The sequence below is a fragment of the Ctenopharyngodon idella genome, chromosome 20 (genome assembly GCF_019924925.1).
Source record: "Ctenopharyngodon idella isolate HZGC_01 chromosome 20, HZGC01, whole genome shotgun sequence".
Classification (NCBI taxonomy): domain Eukaryota; kingdom Metazoa; phylum Chordata; class Actinopteri; order Cypriniformes; family Xenocyprididae; genus Ctenopharyngodon; species Ctenopharyngodon idella.
The window spans coordinates 14,195,451-14,216,941 of NC_067239.1; the positions used below are offsets into that span (position 1 = coordinate 14,195,451).

The following is a 21,491-nucleotide window of genomic DNA, read 5'->3' on the forward strand; positions in this document are numbered from 1 at the left end:
TATCTTCTCTTGTAAAATGTGGCATTAGTATCGTCGCTCCCTATAAACAGAGTATGCATGATTGCGAAAGGGAAAACAAAGCGAGCACACATTCAAAAGCAATTTCAATACCCCGTACATTAATAGCTACTCCCTGATGTGCGAAAAAAATATACAATATATCCACCCCCCTCACACACCCCATTGTTATCGGTAATACCGGTGTTGTTGCAAGTTTATTTACTGGATGAAAATTTCCTCACTGTGACATCCCTATTGTGATTCAGGCTTAAGTAGCACTTTTTGGGGGGCGTTTCTTGAAGGTAGAATGCTATCCTATCCAAAGTGTGTTTGAGTTTCAAGTCCATCGGGTTAAAATTACCCATAGTTAAAGGAACACCCAAATATAGTCTGATTTAAGAGCAGTGGTTCATTGACTTTACAAACTGTAACATTACACCTTTTTAACAATATATCACACATATGCTTACACTGTTGGGTGCCTTGGCAGAGCAGATGGCCACAAGACATCTTACCTTTTTAAAAACACTCCTTCTCCTTTCTCTCTCCCTCCCTTTCTTTATAGAAGAGTCTGACTCTCCATCAGATCCAAACATCCTGGCTGGTGAAACTAATATAATGAGCTCCTTCCAAGACAAGACTCAAGCATCACCCACCTCACCCTCTCAACCTGCTTCCAAGCAAGACAGTTCCCCAATGGAAATGAAGACTTCTCCCCCAAAACCCACCTTGCCCCCTTCCTCCCAGGATGTTGAGGGTAGCAGCACAGAATCTGGCGACTCTGAGATTGAGCTGGTGTCTGAAGAGCCTAGTCCACGAGCTCCCAGCTCTGGCTACATGAGCTTCAGTAAGAGTCCTAGCACCTCTCCATCGACCACAGTACCTTCCACAGCGCCCGTCCTGTCTTCTACCCCCGCGTTTGCCCCTAGCCCTACTATGCAGTACAGCATCTTGAGGGAGGAGCGTGAAGCAGAGCTAGATAGTGAACTGGCTCTGGAGTCCTGCGGAGAGGAAAGTCCTAAAAGATTGACCCACGACCCCACAAAGGGCTTTAAGGAGAGCCCACAGCTGGTCAAAACACCCACAACCCTGACTTTTGCAACTAAAGAACCCATTATGACTCCAACTACACATCCTCCGACCGTTCCGGCTCCAGCCAGCACTCCTAAAGAGAAGACATCCACCATGGAAGAGAAGCCTAAACCCAGCAGCACAACCCCCAGCCCGAGCCTGCCAGAGCTGAAGGTGGAGCATCCTGCTGGGGAAGTGCACCAGAAAGAAAGAAGGCGGTCCAGTCAAGGCCGCAGGGGCTCTGAGAGAATGACTGTACCACCTGCCGTCTTCCAGGGTCTATCCAGGGAGAAAGGTAAACACATGTTCTCCAATCACTAAAGGTCACCTCAAAAGGTCACCTCAAGACACAAGTTCTGACGATCAACGTTATTGCATTTATGTGCACAGTTTGGGTAGTACTACTATCTTCTTCTGTCTGTCCAAGTATACCTGACTAGTGTTGTCAAAAGTACCGACTTCGATATCAAGTCGGTACTGAAATTTAAAAAATGTGATGCTTTGAGCACTGTTGAGCAGATTTTATAAACACCTCTGATTGGCCATTGTGTTCATGTGCTCAACATATGTCTATGATTGGCTACAAAGATCAATGCATGGGAGCGTTTGAAAGCTCACGGAAGTGTTTGAATTTAAAAGCATTTTGAAAGCTGAGTGCAGAGTGCAGATCGGTCCGCTGATAGATGCCTGCTTTCAAATGCTCCCGTGTGTATCTGTGTAAGCGTTCGGTGCAGAGCATCATTGATGTCTATTTACAACATGTTTTTGAAGCATTGATCATTGTAGCCAATCACACATATCTGATGAGCACGTGAACACAATGGCCAAACAGAGGTGTTTACAAATTCGCTCAACAGCGCTCAAAGCATCCCATTTTTTAAGTTTCATTACCAACTTGGTACCGAAGTCGGTACTTTTGACAACACTATACATGACGCAATTGAATATTTGAAGGATTAATTGCACATCATCACCTCTGTCTTTCGGAGAAAGTGCACAATGTCAAGCCAATTATAGTCGGATTAACGCGTAAACATGCTGGACGATGCCAACCTACAATTGCAATATCTTGGTCTGTTAGTTCAACTTTGCAAAAACAGACTGGAACAATTCCAATGTCAGACTAAAAGTACGGTCACATTTATTGTTGTTCAGCAAATTTTCACATAATTTCTATTGGAATCACATGGATTTGCTGCACTGACCCAAGAAAGCTGAGCTGTGCTTCATTCATCGCTACACTATTGACAATAGACAATGTGTGTACACAGTGTGTATAACCAACCACCCTAATCATAAAAATCCACCCACAATTTTTTTTATAATCCCCATAAATCACAAGCAGTGCCTGAAAGCACGCTGTTCACGTTTTCTCCCTACAATGACGTCACTGTAGGGAAAAGCCCCACCTGCTGGTGACGATCTCTGCCCTATTAACATAGATCCCACACTGAGTGAGCCACATACAGTCCGCCATGTTTATACCCTCGCTAGAGCAGCTAGTCATAAAATGTCTCAGCTATTTAAACATTACAACTGTTCCGTTTTTGGCTGTAATAATAAACTCCCGGAAATTAGCTAAATTCTTATACGTTTGTGTGAATCATTATACACTGAATTGCTTTGGGTCAGTAAAAAGCAGGATTTGCACAGAAGTTGCTTCTCAAAGATGGATCAATACCAACTCTTCGTGATCCAACTTCATATCCAGAACACATAAGTATCGCACTTTATAATGTGTGTTTGCAAATCGCCTTTCTGAATTCACAAAATAACGTGCGGTACTTACATGTTCTGTATATGAAGTTGGATAAACAGTTGGTATTGATCCATCTTTAAGAATTCTACTCTCTGTCCACAGTCTCCACAATCCAGTTGTTGCTGCCGGAGTATCCAGCTCCGCCCTCATCTGGAAAGTGGGATGGGGAGAAGCAGCTCATTTGCATTTAAAGGGATAGACGCAAAAAATGTGTGTTTTTGCTCACCCCCAAAAAGTGGCAAATTTAACATGCCTCAAAAAAATTATCTGTGGGGTATTTTGAGATAAAACTTCACATACACACTCTGGGGACATCAGAGACTTATTTTACATCTTGTAAAAGGGGCATTTGATGTCCCCTTTAAAATGCATGTAAACATAAGAATTTGTGTTTAATGGCCTCTTTAAATATAAAACTGCACAAATTACTCTTTAAATTCAAATCATTCTTTCAATTTAAGGGATAGTTCACCAAAAAAATAAAAAATAAATAAATGAAATAAAATTCTGTCATCATTTACTCGCCCTCATGTTTTTTCTAACCTGTATGACTTTTTCTCTTCTGTGGAGCACAAAAGAAGAAATTTTGAAGAATGTTACTAGCGACAGCCCTGTATTGACCAAAAAAATACTTTTTCTCAAAATATCTTCTGCTGAAGAAAGAAAGTCATACAGGTTTGTAATGACATGAGGGTGAGTAAATGATTTTTGGGTGAACTATTACTTTAAGACCTATGATACACTGAAATTAAAATAAAAAACTGACTCACACTTATTGGCCTGAGCCTGTTAGGAGGAAACTCCCTTTGGCTTTAACAGCAGGAAAAAACACATTTCAATGCCTCCGTCCCTTGGGAATCAGTCAATCCTGGGCATGCACAGGCCAGCTGATAGTTTACAGCTAATATTTTCCTAACATTATATAAATTGATTGTGGTATTTAACTTGCAGGTTCTCTCAGATATCAGTACGTTTACGTGCACTTTCAAAGTTTGATTTCAGTCAGACTAAAACAATAGTTTGTGTATTTATAACGTCATATAATTGCTTTAGTCCAGCTTAAATCATACAAGTCTAATGGACTAACAGACCTAGATAATGTGATTGTAGCTAAGCATCTACCAATATCCTCAGCATTATGTGCATGCTCTGAAAGACAGAGGTGATTATTTGGATTTAATCCTTCAATATTCAATGTATACTTCGACAGACAGATGAAGCCTGGAGCTCGACTACACAAAAACTCTCTGTAGCTCCATTAAAACTGTGCATGTAAATGCAATTAGTGTTGATCTTTCTGTATTCACACTGGGAGAAAAATATGGAAGAGGAGAGATGTTATCACTACATTTAGGATAAGGACAGTTTTTGTGTGACCCAACAGTTCTGATGTGTGAGAACACTTAAAAAAATACACTGAACTCAGATTTCATAGATTTCATACATTTCCTGCTCAACTGTTCACCTCACATATGTCAATTCTGCTTTTTCACTAAGATCCCTCGTCATCCAACAGCATCGGTCCAGAGAAATACAACACAGTGCGATTATTACATTTCTAATCATCTCCAGACCTCCAGAAGGTCATGCACATGAAATATTATATCAATTTCACAAGACACATTTCTCACACATTCCCCTGTGTCTTTAGATGGGTGGCTAATGTTTTATATTTTATTTCACACCTGACTGCTCCCTACATCTGCTGTTGTGTCTTCAGGATTCAGCAGAACTCAGTGGAAATATCTTGTGTGAAACTGTGAAAAATGATTATAGAAGATCTGGCTGACCTACGACAGTCTGGGTTGTAAAACCCACCAATTTATTGAAAACATTCTCATTCTTTCAGTGATCTGAACACATCCCAGTAGTGAGGGATATAAATCATAACAAATGAAATGGCTTTGTTTACAGTATATAGACCTAATCTCTATTTTGCTGTATTTTCACTAGAAAATAAAAACATTTAAAAATATTGCTTTAAAAAATAACATTAAAGATTTTTTAAACAAATTAATAATTAATTTTTAATTATAATTTTAAATTATTAATGTTAGTTTTGTCTTAAAATAATTATTGACTTCACTGTGTTGTAGTGGATGAGTACGTCATTTGTTTTTGTCTGTTGAATTCATTACATCATTAATGCTTTGGGCTGGGCAGTTGTTTGAAGAGTTCAGAACAAAGCCTTCAGGTCAGTTTCTGTCTGCTATGTTTGTGACCAGTGAGTGCTGCCGATTTGTGATTACATAGCCAAACTGGAGTGGGATGACAAGGCATTGCACAGATCCTATAGTGAGATAACAAGACTATATGCGTTTCATTTAGGGTTCAGACTTTAATTCTTTTTAGATGATGGACAGTGTTAAGCATGTATCACGGTGGATGGCAGACAGCTCTAAATTCCTGTCATGCAGTACTAATGTAACTGGCAATTCAAGATAGTGAATTTTATGTATGTCTTATAATCTTATCAGTGTTTCATATGATGCTTTTCAGTCAATATATTCCCCTTTATAACACCCTTATTCATGGAGAACTGTTTGTAAAAGCAGACTGAATTTACTGTTGTTGCCTGCTGACCATTGTACGTGTATCTGTGTCTATGGCGGACTGCAAAATAGGTATGGTGGTGCCACAGTCTGTGTCTGACCGCACCCGCTTTCCCCCCTCCTCTCTTGAGCTCAGTGTCTCATAGAAGCCTCTAGAAATGAGATGGCTCTTGTAACCACATGTACACATACTGAGGATGGATATCACTGCTACTTTCTTCCAGCAGAGGGCTCAGTTTACCATGTGCAGTCATTGTCTCGCTGTCTGCCCGTAGACTGGAGAGGGGTTGTAATGCATTATCATTGTGTGTGTTTGTATAAAATATAGTTTTCTATTTTAATATATTTTAAAATTTAATGTATTCCTGTGATGGCAAAGCTGAATTTTTAGCAGCCATTACTTCAGTCTTCAGTGTCACATGATCCTTCAGAAATCAATCTATCCAGTTGAAAACAGTACATCTTTCTTTCAGGATTTTTTGATGTTTTGCATTCCTTGGTTTTCTCTACTGCTGCAGTCTCTTATGATTTTAACCAGGTTTTACATTCATCACATTTTCCATATCATTAACAGCAGCTGTTCCCTTTCAGTTCTGTAACAAACATTTTATTTTAGCTTTTGCAATGTGTTTAGAGGTTCTGTACTCACTCTAGAAATATTAATTCCACTGGAGGAGTCAAGTTACAATTCACTCTGTAAAGGCTAGCAAGGTCATTCCACATTTTTGAGGTAAACCGATCATTAATCATTACATTTAGAATAGCAAAAATAAGCAGTTATTTATGTGTCTCTCTAGTTTCTCTTGCATTTCATTCTGTCTCTATCAATTATTTAAATATTTTAGGCCCATGGAATTTCATGTGCGATGAGTTCACTAGAAGCTGAGGCACAGACATTATGCTAATTTCCTTTGTTTGGACTTGCATTTGTCAGGGTTTTTTTTTTTTGTTGTTCTTTTTTTGTACAATACACAATTTAAATGCGAAACCTTTGAGTTAGAGATGTCAAAGATAATGCATAATTCACAATGATGTGCTGTTCCTTTGCATGATAAATTAATTGAGTGCAGTTATTGTTATCTCTCACCATACATGACATATGGGATCATGGTGGAGGTTCTCTGTGCACTGAAGTGTCTCATTACAGTCTGCCACCCCACCGTGACTAGAATCAGAGACCATGATTAAGCAATTTACAGCTAAGGCTTTGAGATTTAAAAGAAACATGGCTCATGGCTAATAATAAAGTGGTCATATAATGCCATGTTTACAAAATGTAAAATAAGTCTCTGATGTCCCCAGAGTGTGTATGTGAAGTTTTAGCTCAAAATACCCCACAGATAATTTTTTTTATTGCATGTTAAATTTGTCACTTTTTGAGGGTGAGCAAAAACACAAATTTTTTGTGTGTTTCCCTTTAAATTCAAATGAGCTGCTGCTCCGAAGCAGAGGGCGGGGTTGCAAAAGCTCGTGTTAGCACATAGCAACCGATCGTTGAGAGTAGCTGCGTGAAGGCGGGGAGGAGCTGAAAATGGAGACGTGAAGTCGGACACTTTCTGCTTCTCGTAGTGACGCTCGCGCTGCGTTTGCATACTTTACTAATACTTTTTCAGATACAATTTCATTCAATACTTAATGTACTGCTTACAGCGTCTGTTTTTACAAGAATAAAGTTTTCACATAAGCATTATATATATTATTTAAATACCAATGTAGTGGGGTCTTCGTTTTTTAATCAGTTTTATTTTGATAAACATGACACAATACAACATCGCGACAACATGAAAAGAGCTTTAACTTATAAAAATACAGATTTGTGAGCATTAGTGGAACCGAAGGCATGACAATAAACACGAAACACACGTGATTGTTGTCATGCAGTGAATCCGGCCAATCGTGAAACAGCTGTGTCGTCATCAGAGCTCGTGCAGCTCCTCTTGAGAAACTGCACTGGCTGACTCAGGCGGCTGATCTTGAATCGCTCTCGTGGTAATTTGAAGCCATATGTCACAGTCACATGGCATTGGCACTGTCTCGAGTCGGACAAAATTTCTTACCAACATGCACTGCTGCAAGTCAGCCGCCGATCGGTCTGTGCAGCGCTGCATCAAGTCGAACAAGCCTTCTGTTAGCAGCGCCAATTACCTCACGAAGACTCACTGAAAATGTCAGAAACTGTTCAGCCTTTTATGTTCAATCTGGAGTCAGACAGTGATGGAGAGACTCAAGAAGAAGTGACAACATTTCTGAATTGTTAGTTGCTTAATTTATGTATCTGATGTGGGATATCTTAAAGTCATTAATCAGCATATTCTGTCATGATAATCTATAAATCCCTCGTGTGGGAACTGTTGTAAGATGCCTACAGAGCCAGAGAATATATGCTGCATGATGATAGACCGTAAAATCACTACACACTAAAGCAGCACTAGACATAAGAACGGACAAAGAACAACTCAAACTGAGGTCTATTTATACAGAGTAACTCAAGTGCAAACAAGGAACAGATGAATCAAATCAAACAATCAATGAATCGTTATGACAACCAAAGAAGAGCCCAGTGGAGCCAAAGGGGTGTAGAGATGAGGCGGAGCTGGAGGACTGGAAGTCCATAGCGGAACCAGGGTGATGACTGACCAAGGCGGAGCTTGAGGGACGAGGGAGCCCGGCGGAGCCTGAGGGATGATAGACCACAGTGGAGCAGAGGGAGCGTGGAGCTGATGGGTCGACAGGCCGAGGTGGAGTCCAGGGATCGGAGGCTTGAGGTAAAGCTAGGGGATCGAAAAAACCAGGGAAGAGCTAGATACCTAAAAAGCCCAAGGCGCATCCGAGATGCTAAGTGGAGCCAGTGAAGGAGAAGCCGGAGGGTTGAAGGGAGCCAGAGGAGATGTGGCAGAAGAACTGGATGGCATTGGCAGAGGAGGAGGTAGTCGGAGGCTGGGTGGGAGCATCAGCGATGAAGACGACTTGGAACTGGCCAATGAAGGAAACTTGGGGCTGGGCCAGAGGCGGAGACACAAGGAGGAATGGACTTCAAGGGTAGGACAATGGTTCTTTCCGTAATAGCCACTTCCACCAACACTCCCTCACCAATAGATGTGACTCCTAGCTCAAACACCTGGTCAGACTTGGCAGGTTGAGGTTCCTGATCTGCGGTGGGCTCTGTACCGTTGTCCTTATAGAGAGCGCAGGTTCTGGCTCCAGGACAAATCATGGCTCAGGCTTGAGCTCCTGGACAGACATAGGGGCCAGCTCACACACCTGGTTAGACTCCGCTGCCGTATGCTCTGGGTCTGCAGTGGGCTCTGGCTTTGGGTCCTTAGCGGGCTTTGGCACTGGCACTGGGTTGGCTGGGTTCTGGTTCTTTTCTTTTGAAATTTTTTGGAACACTATTTATTAAAGAATCCTGAAAAAATATTATATGCCAAATATATATATATATATATATATATATATATATATATAATATACAGTATCTCACAGAAGTGAGTACACCCCTCACATTTTTGTAAATATTTTATTATATCTTTTCATGTGACAACACTGAAGAAATGACACTTTGCTACAATGTAAAGCAGTGAGTGTACAGCTTGTATAACAGTGTAAATTTGCTGTCCCCTCAAAATAACTCAACACACAGCCATTAATGTCTAAACCGCTGGCCACAAAAGTGAGTACACCCCTAAGTAAAAATGTCCAAATTGGGCCCAATTAGCCATTTTCTCTCCCCGGTGTCATGTGACTCGTTAGTGTTACAAGGTCTCAGGTGTGAATGTGGAGCAGGTGTGTTAAATTTGGTGTTATCGCTCTCACTCTCTCATACTGGTCACTGGAAGTTCAACATGGCACCTCATGGCATAGAACTCTCTGAGGATCTGAAAAAAGAATTGTTGCTCTACATAAAGATGGCGTAGGCTATAAGAAGATTGCCAAGACCTTGAAACTGAGCTGCAGCACGGTGGCCAAGACCATACAGCGGTTTAACAGGACAGGTTCCACTCAGAACAGGCCTCGCCATGGTCGATCAAAGAAGTTGAGTGCACATGCTCAGCGTCATATCCAGAGGTTGTGTTTGGGAAATAGACGTATGAGTGCTGCCAGCATTGCTGCAGAGGTTGAAGGGGTGGGGGGTCAGTCTGTCAGTGCTCAGACCATACGCCGCACACTGCATCAAATTGGTCTGCATGGCTGGCGTCCCAGAAGGAAGCCTCTTCTAAAGATGATGCACAAGTATGCCCGCAAACAGTTTGCTGAAGACAAGCAGACTAAGGACATGGATTACTGGAACCATGTCCTGCGGTCTGATGAGACCAAGATAAACTTATTTGGTTCAGATGGTGTCAAGCGTGTGTGGCGGCAACAAGGTGAGTAGTACAAAGACAAGTGTGTCTTGCCTACAGTCAAGCATGGTGGTGGGAGTGTCTGGGGCTGGATGAGTGCTGCTGGCACTGGAGAGCTACAGTTCATTGAGGGAACCATGAATGCCAACATGTACTGTGACATACTGAAGCAGAGCATGAAACCCTCCCGCGATGACCACTACCTTGCTAAAGGATGTCTCCAGACCTAAACCCTATAGAGAATCTGTGGGGCATCCTCAAACAGAAGGTGGAGGAGCGCAAGGTCTCTAACATCCACCAGCTCTGTGATGTCATCATGGAGGAGTGGAAGAGGACTCCAGTGCCAACCTGTGAAGCTCTGGTGAACTCCATGCCCAAGAGGGTTAAGGCAGTGCTGGAAAATAACGGTGGCCACACAAAATATTGACACTTTGGGCCCAATTTGGACATTTTCACTTGTACTCACTTTTGTGGCCAGCGGTTTAGACATTAATGGCTGTGTGTTGAGTTATTTTGAGGGGACAGCAAATTTACACTGTTATTCAAGCTGTACACTCACTACTTTACATTGTAGCAAAGTGTCATTTCTTCAGTGTTGTCACATAAAAAAATATAATAAAATATTTACAAAAATGTGAGGGGTGTACTCACTTCTTTGAGATACTGTATATAGAACAAATATTGCAGAACCATTTTTAAGATTGATAATAAGAAATGTAACTTCACCACCAAATCATCAAATTAGAATTATTTCTGAATCATGTGACACTGAAGACTGGAGTAATGATGCTGAAAATTCAGCTTTGCCACCACAGGATATTCAAATAGAAAACAGTTTTAAATTGTAATATTTCACAATATTACTCTTTTTACTGTATTTACTGTAAATCCAGCTTTCAAAAATATTAAAAAATTAACCAAAAAAATTGGACAGTAGAGTATATATTATATACTGTATATAACTGCAGCTTTAGGGGGCAAGCCTGATGATGTTAATGATGTATTTCATTTAAAATGTAGAAACCTTTACTTTTTTACTGCATATAAATTTGGTTTCAACGGCTTGCCCATCAGAAAATGTCATATGGCAGGACTGTCTGCTTGCCTGTAAGCTCATCTTATTTCCTTTAACCAAGAGCGCTGAGTCATTGTCCGTATCTCATGAGGCTTGCCTCATGATGTCTCCTTCCTCACACACACACACAAATACACACTCACTGTTATAGCAGTCTAGAGTGAAATTCATCAGAGATGATGCATTGAGCACAGAATGAGCCTTTGCTCTGAATGAGCAAAATAAGTGTGCAGCAATGTTTACCACCAGATTTCAACCTTTTCAAGAGGATTAGTTAGGATTAGTCTCCCATCTAAAAGACTGAAGATGAGAAAGAGAGAGGAAAACATATATTTCATCCTCCCACTTTAGTGTCTGTCTGCAGGGTCTTAAAAGGACAGTGACCCAAAAATAACAATTTTGTCATCATTTATTCACCCTTATGTCATTCCAAACATGTATGATTTCCTTTCTTACATAAAACACAAAAAAAGATCTTTAGCAATATGTTCACGCTACTCTTTTACATACAGTGAAAGTGACCAGGTGACCAGGGACTGTCAAGCTCCAAAACAATTCCGTATCTATCTTGATTTCCTTTTAAAGTCACCATGAAATCAAAATTGACGATTCTTTTTTATGGAATATTGGAGTATTCATTATAAATTATTTATCCGTGCACCCTTTTATTATTTTTATATAAATCCATGTGCCCTTGTAATCTTAAATCAAAATAATTCCCCTCCCTCTTGTAACAAAATCTCTTTTCTTCTCTGATGATGTGTTTACTGACATGAGGGAGGGACAACCTGTCACTCACATGAGGTCACAGCAAGCTAACCACAATGATCCAGTCAGTTTCTGATGGACATATCAAGTCCCGCCCTACATTTTTTTTTTGTTTGAGAAGCCATTTCACTCAGATATGTCACAATAGGGAAGAAAATATTCCATTTCATGCTGACTTTAAAGGTGTCAATCATTACGCTTTGCCCCTCCCCGAAATGTCTGCCTTCAACAAAATCAGATCCTCCACCAGTGGGCAGTATTATCACTATAAACTCCTAGTCCTCCTCTCCTCCATCTCTGCCTCCCCTCCCCTCTCTGTCTCCTCCTCCTATGGGTCATTCATGCACTGGTGTGAACCGGTGAGCGAGAGAGAAACAGAGAGATAACGACAGATACGGAGCGAGGAGTGGAGAGGCTGTAGCAGTAGTGTTAGCAGAAAGCGATTTGCAGTCTTTCCCCTCACCCAGCCTAGCATGCAGGCCAGCGCCATGGCAGCCGCAGACTCGACCAAGATTGAAGGTTTCTGGAGCAACTGGAAGTGCCAGGGTACTGTGAGTGCGTGTGGAGGAAGGGGGTCCGGGGGTGCACGGGATGCGAGATCAGGGTGAAGCGGATGCATGTGCATGTCTGGACAGAAAAGGGTGTTGATTTATTGGGGCTGCTGGATTTTGGGGGGGGGGAGGTGCATGTGGTATTCTGGAAGATGCTCAGACACACATTCACCTTTTTTTCCCGCATCGAGGCCACCGCCATCATGGGCATAGGAGCTGGGCACGCCCTTCTTCTCCCCCCTCCTTATTGTACTTAGTGGCTCCATACTGAATTCATATACTCTGTTTGATTAGAATTAATTGCTAATGATGTGCATGACTGCCTCATTTTTAGGTCAGATGGGCATTTAGATGCGGATGGTTCCATAAAGCGCTGTTAAATGCTTTGTGTATTTCTTTGCATTTGGCTGATTGTTCCTGTGCTGATCATAAAGGCCTTCAGGCTACAGAAAGCAAAATGAAGAAAAGAAGAAAGAGAGAGGTATAGGGTGTGGCTACCTGAATGTATAGCTTGTGGTGGTTGCCCAAATGTAAACCCCTCTATTTTTTTATCCTAAAAATTGCTTTTCGTGAAAGAATGGATAGTAGATACATGCATGTGTTTTATGTGTATAATAAAAGTGAGTTATTGCTGCCATTCATTTACTATTCACTGGAAGACAATTATGCATCCATCCCTTTAATCAATCCAATACCTAGACTATCATGTTAAAGAGACTCTAACGTGAGGAAGAAAACTGGAACAATTTAAGAGGGAGGGTTTCTGGTAGTGGCTATTTATATATTGAGCATTTTGCATCGCTGACAGTTCAAGGGCTAATAAACACAAATAGGTCTATTTTGATGAATATTTGACTTTTTACATGAGACTACCTAAATATTAATGTCATTCAGTCTTTGTTCCTTTTTATAATTAAGATTTTTGGAAACACTTTAGAATAAGGTTCGAATATTTAATGTATTAGGTATCATGAACTAACAATGAACACATTTTTACAGCTTTTATTAATGTAGCTTGATGTTAATTTAAGTATTAGTATATGTAGAAATGAACATTAACCTGGATTAATATGCAATGATTGTTAGTTCATGATGTTATTAAATTGAACTTTATTGTAAAGTGTTCTATCTATCTATCTATCTATCTATCTATCTATCTATCTATTATTTCTGTTCTACCATACGTTTCTGGTAAAGTGCTCTGTTGGCACTGTAAAACTAAGCCATTACCAAAATTAAAACAGATATGAAGATGTTAAAAACAAGCATTTCTCATTTTTTTTAATGAAATAAGTTGTACTGTTTGATGAAGACGTGCCTGTGTCAGCACATGGTCTTGTATTCTTTTGCCATCTCTTTCTATAGTCATGCTTGTTGGCTCAGGATTGCTAATATCTGTGTCCTTTAGGTATTGATTCAATGCTATAAAGTCAAACTGCAGTAAAGGTGCTGGCTTCTCTTAAGTCAGCAGTTTCTGTTTCTTCTCACAGTATTCTCTCAAGTATGCAGTTTATTTGAAACTGTGGCGTGGGGGGCCACATTGGCTGTTACTGTCTTGATGGTCATTTGGTACTAGTCCAAAATCATCTCTGCCAGTTCTTCCATTAACTGCAAATCATAAAACAGATTTGATCACTTCACACTGGCAAATGTGTTAGTTATAGCACCATTCTTATTAATAAAAACTTGGAGCCCTGCAGATTGGATCAGATAAGATTGGAATGATCCAGCATACATCCCCAAACTCAAACCCTCTAGTTTTTCAGGTTAGATAGTCCCAATAATTGATCTCTGATTATTGAAGAATGTATAGTCCTACTCTGAAAATATCAAACCTAGAATTCAAGATGTGGTAAACACTAGTGGTTATTCAATAGAGGATATAAGAGGCATTTGTCAGCAAGGCTTAGCACAGTGTCATATGATCTTACAGATCCTGGATACATATCATCTTTTATATTGTGTTCAGAACATGATGTTGCAGGACATAGCAGCCATTTTTGTTGGGTGTCCCTACAACGACAGTGTTATGTAGGTCGAAGGTCTATTTTTGCGTATTCATCCCCCCTTCAAACCCAATTTTGCTTGGTGAAATTACAAGGAGCATCAATGTGCAGTTCTTACATTTGTGAAAGATGGTTATTGTTGACTCTTCGGCTGTTTGTGGTGGTCATTGCTCTAGGTCAGAATATCCCATAATAATGTAGATGTTCATTGATCGAGATATATGTGTGGTGTTTTGTCTCTTAGCAACACTGCTTAAAGTGATAGTTTACTCAAAAATGAAAATTCTGTTATTTACTCACCCTCATGTCATTTCCAAACCTGTATGACTTTCTTCTGTGGAGCACAAAAGAAGATAGCTATTTGAAGAATGTTTCAACTGTTTTTGACCGTACAATTTCCAATTGTATGGGCAAAAAAAAAAAAGAAATAAAAAAGAAATTTTTCAAAATATCTTCTTTTATGTTCTGTGGAATAAAGAAAGTCCAGGTTTAGAAATGAGAAAAGGGCATGTAAATGATGACAGAATATTAATTTTTGAGCAAATTATACCTTTAAATTCATATTTATGTCCATCTACCAAATTATGTGTACTCTTGTGGACTTGGTTGTTGTATGCGCATGTTTAAAGTCGGCATGAAATTGAAGTTGCGATAGTCTTTTCTTCACTGTTGTGATGTATATCCGAGTGAAACGCTTCTCAAACAAGAAAATTTGTAGGGTGGGACTTGGTTTTGTCTATTGGGAATTGATTGGATGGCTGGATCATTGTGGTTTACTATTGCTGTGATCTCATGTAAATGATCTCATGTAACCTCACACCAGTAAACGTCATCAGAGCCTAAATCCCAAATGGCACCCTAAACCCTCACGGTCTTCCTCTGAGTCTGCACTTTCATGACGTAATGCCGCTTTGACTGCGGGGTAAAGTCCTCTGTGTAGCAAGCAGACTTGCGGGCTCAGCTGAAGTACGCATCGAGGGTGCATAGCGACCGTAAAGGGGGCGCTCGTGAGCACCCTTCTGAAACCTAAAATGATGAATGGGACATCCTACGGTCTTGTGGACTTAACAGACAAGCGCACACGGCAGCCATTGTAAGTCCACAAGACCGAAAGTGCGTAGAAGTGTGCCATTTGGGATTCAGCCAGAGATGAGAAGAGATATCATTGCAAGAGGGAGGAGTTATTTTGAATAAAGATTATGAGGGCAAATGACTTTTAAAAAAATTATGATGTGCACAAACCCCCCACCCCTTCAACCTCTGCAGCAATGCTGGCAGCACTCATACGTCTATTTCCCAAACACAACCTCTGGATATGAACTTCTTTGGTCGACCATGGAGAGGCCTGTTCTGAGTGGAACCTGTCCTGTTAAACCATTGTATGGTCTTGGCCACCGTGGTGCAGCTCAGTTTCAGGGTCTTGGCAATCTTCTTATAGCCTACGCCATCTTTATGTAGAGCAACAACTCTTTTTTTCAGATCCTCAGAGAGTTCTTTGCCATGAGGTGCCATGTTGAACTTCCAGTGACCAGTATGAGAGTAAGAGCGATAACACCAAATTTAACACACCTGCTCCCCATTCACACCTGAGACCTTGTAACACTAACGAGTCACATGGCACCGGGGAGAGAAAATGGCTAATTGGGCCCAATTTGGACATTTTCACTTAGGGGTGTACTCACTTTTGTGGCCAGCGGTTTAGACATTAATGGCTGTGTGTTGAGTTATTTTGTGGGGACAGCAAATTTACACTGTTATACAAGCTGTACACTCACTACTTTACATTGTAGCAAAGTGTCATGTCTTCAGTGTTGTCACATGAAAAGATATAATAAAATATTTACAAAAATGTGAGGGGTGTACTCACTTCTGTGAGATACTGTACACCAAGGATAGCTTGAGGATGAGTAAATCATGGGATAATTTTAATTTTTGGGTGAACTATCCCTTTAAGCAAGAATATATATTACTTCTCAAAGTTTGCCTAATATCTCAAGTATAACCTGTATTACAATTGTAAGAGTATACATGTATGCCCTATAGACTTATGCTGTCCCATATAATACAGTAAGATGAACCAGTCTAGAGGAGTGATTAAAGAGAGCCATTAATTACTGCTGACTTTTGAATCTCTTTCTGTCTCATTGTGGCATTTGTGATATTTCCTTCACTGTATTACTATGCCAAGTTGTTTTTATGTTTATCTGGAGGCTGTTTGGGATGTCACACCATGTGATACTCATTTAAAAGAGCTTTTATTATTGCTAGCAGAGAAATGTTCTTTGCCTAGTGTCTTTCTGCATCTCGTTGTCCCATGCCAAGATTGGTGTCATCCAGATTAGTGTCTAGTGTGTAATAATGTTAGTCATAGGCTGTCTGAAGTGATCTCTTTGTTGTAAGAGTATGATCCACTGATGTCAGAAGCAGGCTGTGTGTGTTTACAATGGAGCATGGCCTTAAAAGGACTATCCAATCTGCATTCAGGCTTGCAGTATATAACTGCATAAGCCATAAATTGTTCATGTTGTACAGCATTCTCTTGTGTGTAGTCCTATTTGTGATAAGTTATACAAGGATGGTTTGTTAGACCATGTGTTTTATTTAGATCTCACCTTGGTTAGATTTAAATCTCTGTCCTGCTACATCTCAATCTCAATTTTAAGGGATGAAGGTCACATTTCTCATAACGAGCTAAATGACAAACAGCTGTGATGATAGTTAGTGTCCATGGTAACAGATTAGTGGTGGGAAAATCAAACAAATAAACACAGGAACTGAAGAATTACAAACTAAAAGTCTATGAATAAAACTAAACTGAACATACTGGTAAAAGAACGCCCCCCTCTGGCAAGGCGCAACCTCACGCCGTAACTGAGTGGCAAAGGGATGGTAATGGGACGGTGAAGGGATGGTGGTCAGCTGCGACAGAGGAGGGGTGACCGATGAACGACGACGAAACCCCGGCGGCAATGATGTAGAATGTCCGATGGCACAGACCCAGAGCTTCCCAGTGTCAACAGCCCATGGCAGAGTAGAGGGAAGGAGGAGCCAAGATGTATATGGCATGGCTGTCGACAACTGGGGTCCGACCAATAGAAACAATGGCAGTGCATCCACAGGCGCAGACGGAGGGTCGATGGAGCAGAGCGTTGTCGCAGGTTCTGGAGAATGCAACCAAAGTGACCAGCGTCGGAGGCAGAGCCAGAGTACCCAAGGACTGGAGCGATGACGGTGTGACCGAGGTCAGCAGTGAGACTGAAGCGAAGGATGAACCCGCTGCAGCTGAGGGGGTGGAGGGTTGGAGCGCAGCAGACGACCCACAGGTCCGTGGCTGATCAAGGGGGAGCCGGTGGGACAAGAGAACCCGGTAGAGCCACTAGGCCAAGGGTCTCCGGTGGAGCCGATGGTGGGAGGAGCCAAGGCGGAGCCGACAGGTTGACGGGCCGAGATGGAGCAAAGTGATCAGAGGCCTGAGGCAGAGCCGTAGGATCCTTTTGCACGGGCGTTGCTGGTGGTTGCGTAACCTGCGGCTCAACGTCATAGCAGGGACTCCCCAGAGACGGTGTAGGGCTGGAAACATCCGGCAGCGATGGGGCAGGAGGACTGGCTGAGCTCTGATAGGCAATATTACTAGCAATAGTAATAAAAGTTCTCCATAGGCAATAAAGATTCGGATACCGGGGGGAGTCGATAAGTCCCCATTGAAGTTAATCAGCCGTTGGTGTCACAAGCTCATTCCCCTGGTCAGATTCACATCGGGGTTCCACTTCCTTGGGCGATGGTTAGTCCTGTCTTCTCTTCCTCAAGCTCTGGCTCACTCGTCACGGCGGGTTGACCCTCAAAATCTCAATACGAAGTTTAATCCAAACGGGCAAAATAATCCAAAAAAGGCAGAGTAAACACACTATAACATGAACATGACCAGACAAAGACTAAGTGAACAGCAGGAACTTAAATACACAATTGTGATGAGCTAAATGACAAAAAGCTGTGATGATAGTTAGTGTCCATGGTAACAGATTAGTGGCAGGAAAATCAAACAAAAGAACACAGGAAGTGAAGAATTACAAACTAAAAGTCTATGAACAAAACTAAACTGAACATACTGGTGACAAATAGATGTCTTCTAATATTTTTATATATTTATTTTAATTTGATTTTATTTGACTTTTCTCATTAAAATACATAAACATCATTAAGATAAAGCTACTTGAGAAACAAAATCGGGTAAGATATTGCATTTATGTAATTGAATTTATTTTCCACACTGCATAATAATAATAATAATACTTTTTAACAAGTCTTTTCCCCCAGTATAATTACCTAAACATTGAAAGAAGATAAATTTACTTGAGAAGCAAGTTTAAAAAAAAAAAAAAAAAAGCTTAGCTTTATGCTTAAAACAAGAAAAAAGGCCAATTTGCCAATACTGTATGCTGTATACTTGATATATTCTCTGAAAACAAGTCTTAATATCTTAAACAATTTAACTTCTCAAGTATATACTGAACAACAAGAATGAAAAAATGAAAATGCTTAAGAAAATGATTTTCAGTGCAGTCGCACAGCAATAGCTATTTTTAGCCATTCTTGCCCCCAAGGACCGCGCTGTTGTTGGCTGTTGTCCTTTAGCTTGATAAAAAGCAAAGGTCTTGCATGAACGAGGGCCATGTTGTTGTCAGCAATGCGCTGTTTTAGCAAGAGGGTCTTTGCTTGTGTGTCTGTCATACCAGTGTTACCTCCTGTTCCCCTCCCCCATCATTTCATCAGCACCTTATTACTCTGTCTGGCAGGCAGCGCTCAGTACGGGAGGGAGGTGGTGGGGGCAGCTCCATCTCTATGGCAACTGCATCACTGCTCACTCCACTGCACCCATCTCTCCAGTTTCCGTGGCGACCGCGCTCCCTTCATCTCAGAGCTTAACTGCCAACTTCACGCCGACACATTTTATATGAAGCTCACCGTAATGACCCCATAAACAAGCATGTGTCGGTGCATGTTCGGAAAGAGTGGGCTTCAATGAGCAAGTGTCCTATTGTTTGTTGATTTCTACCTGAAAATAAATAGAGAGGAAATACACTGCCTTGGATTAATGAAGGCGTATGTTTCTTATTCCATTCTGATACATAGAAAAGGACTGAATATTGATCATTGACTATAATGAGCTGTAGAATTACATGCTTATGAATTATACATGACACATGAAGCTTTTCATATTGCATAAAGGGGTGTCCGCCACACCTTCATAACACAAACAAAGAATAATCCCACTGAGCATAATGCTGTTGTGGAGATCCATATTGCTAGTTTAGGAAAAGCTCTAACTTAGCACAGCCCAAAATAATGCTCTAGTTTTCCGGCTCTTAATGGCACTGAGTATGACAGGCACGTATCCAAGGAAATGATCACAGGACTCTGTCTAGACCATGAAGCTCCACCATACCTGTAATTAGATCAAACTGCTGCTGCTATTAGGTTGTGATTATAAACTAGATAAGCTGCTTAATTTTTAATCTCTTATATTCTTGCATCATCTTAAATTGGGTGGAAAACAAAGGCCAGTGAGAAGAGCTTTGGAATGGGTGTGGTAAAACAGTGGATTGATGCTATGTGACTATGTAGAAAGCAGGTTGTTTACAGAATCCTTTGCCGCACTTGTTTATTGGCATCACAATTACATATTGCAAATCAATGACACCACATATTTTAAATCATTAGCTACATTTACATGGACCCTAATAATCTGATTGTAATCGGACTACCAGCACAGTCGTAATAAAAAAGTCACATGTAACCACGTCAATCGGAATGAATTGGTCAAATCCGATTTGAAATTTAATTCAGATTGTAAGGGGTGGTTTAAACCTTTTCTAATCCGATCGAGAGGACATGTAAACACTTAATCGGATTAAAAACCAAAACTGGAAAGTACTGTGCATGTGCAATGACATAGTGAAGTGGAGCAGGACAATGTCCCACTAGTCCTTGTTTTAGACTTTCATCCACAGACGCCTTGTTTTAGGTGCAGGAATGGGCTGCTTGGTAAATATAAGCAGCACGGCTCAAAGCTTTGCGTCGTTTCCTAATTAGGACCCGAAATAGATAACTCTGTATAACACTGTATATTTGTGCAGTGTGCGCATGTCAAAAAATCAATTCCGTTTTAAAGCTTGTGCATGAATTCATTCCGATTGAAACAAAAGGTGTCCATGTAAATGTAGCTAATGTGAGTACATGTACAACAAAATACTGATTATGCTAATTAGAAAAAATGACAATGCAAGAAAGGTTTTTGTTTGAGGTCTCAAGGCGTCAAGTTTTTAACTTGAAAATATGAATAAGCTGATAGAACGTAGGTAAATGTGTATACATGTTGAGTGAAATCCAAATACTATTTTAAGACCTATACCAATAACAGCATTTATTTTGACCGGTTATTAAGCAGTGTTGAGCAAAATTACTTTTAAAAATAATAGGTTACCATATTTATTATATTATATTATATTATTATATAATACTTTACTAGTTACTTGAAAAAGTAATCTGATTACATACCTGTACATAAACCTTAATAACAGTGTTACCCCCAACACTGTTATTAAGCAGAATTAGTGGAATTATTTCAGGTAATTGGGCTGCATTAAAATGCTGCTTTTTAAATGATCATTATCATGTACAGTACCATTCAGACACTCTGCTTCAGACAATATTACTTGTATTAAATTAATTATAGCATTACTGTCACATTTGGTCTAGGAGATTATCACATTATATAACTTTAGAATAGAGGCACCACACACTGCCAGATTTGTGCACCTGGTTCCAGTCTGTTGCCATGGCCACCATGTTGTCACTTGGCCAGAGTTTTGTGTTTCTGAGAATTTGTGCAGAAAGGCCACAGATACAGAGAGGGACATGGAAAGACAGTAACTGGTAAAAAAAAAATATATATATATATATAAAAATTACGAACTACTTTCATAGTATATAATGAATGTGAAATAATTTAAAAATACAATATTTTTAAATAAAAAATGAAAAATGGGATTAAAGAAATAGTAGGGGTTAAATACAAGCTAAGCTCAGTTAACAACATTTGTGGCATAATGCTGAAAATATAGTAATAATAATTTTGACTCATGCCTCATTGTCTTTAAAAGAAAAAAACAAAACTTGAGGTTACGATGAGGTGCTTTTAATGGAAGTGAATTTTATAATTTTATAAAAGCTCTTACTTTAGGATTTTCCTGATAAAACAGTATTATTTGACCTGTAAAGTATAAAATTATGTTAACACACATATTGTTTACGTCTTGTGGCTATACTATTGAAACTGATTTTTTTTTTTTTAAATCATTTTACAGATTGG

At 40.2% G+C, this 21,491-nt stretch overlaps 1 protein-coding gene across 2 annotated transcripts in view; it reads left to right on the top strand.

The window, feature by feature from the left end:
• Positions 1–21,491, top strand: part of rtn1b (reticulon 1b) — a 48,805-nt gene that overhangs the window by 20,874 nt on the left and 6,440 nt on the right. Inside the window, exon 3 of one of the 2 annotated variants that reach the window (XM_051875338.1) lies at positions 566–1,366. In XM_051875338.1, the coding sequence (XP_051731298.1) occupies positions 566–1,366 (801 nt within the window). Of the gene's footprint in view, positions 1–565; positions 1,367–11,911; positions 12,112–21,491 lie in introns of those variants that run through there. The other variant, XM_051875339.1, reaches the window with a different exon arrangement.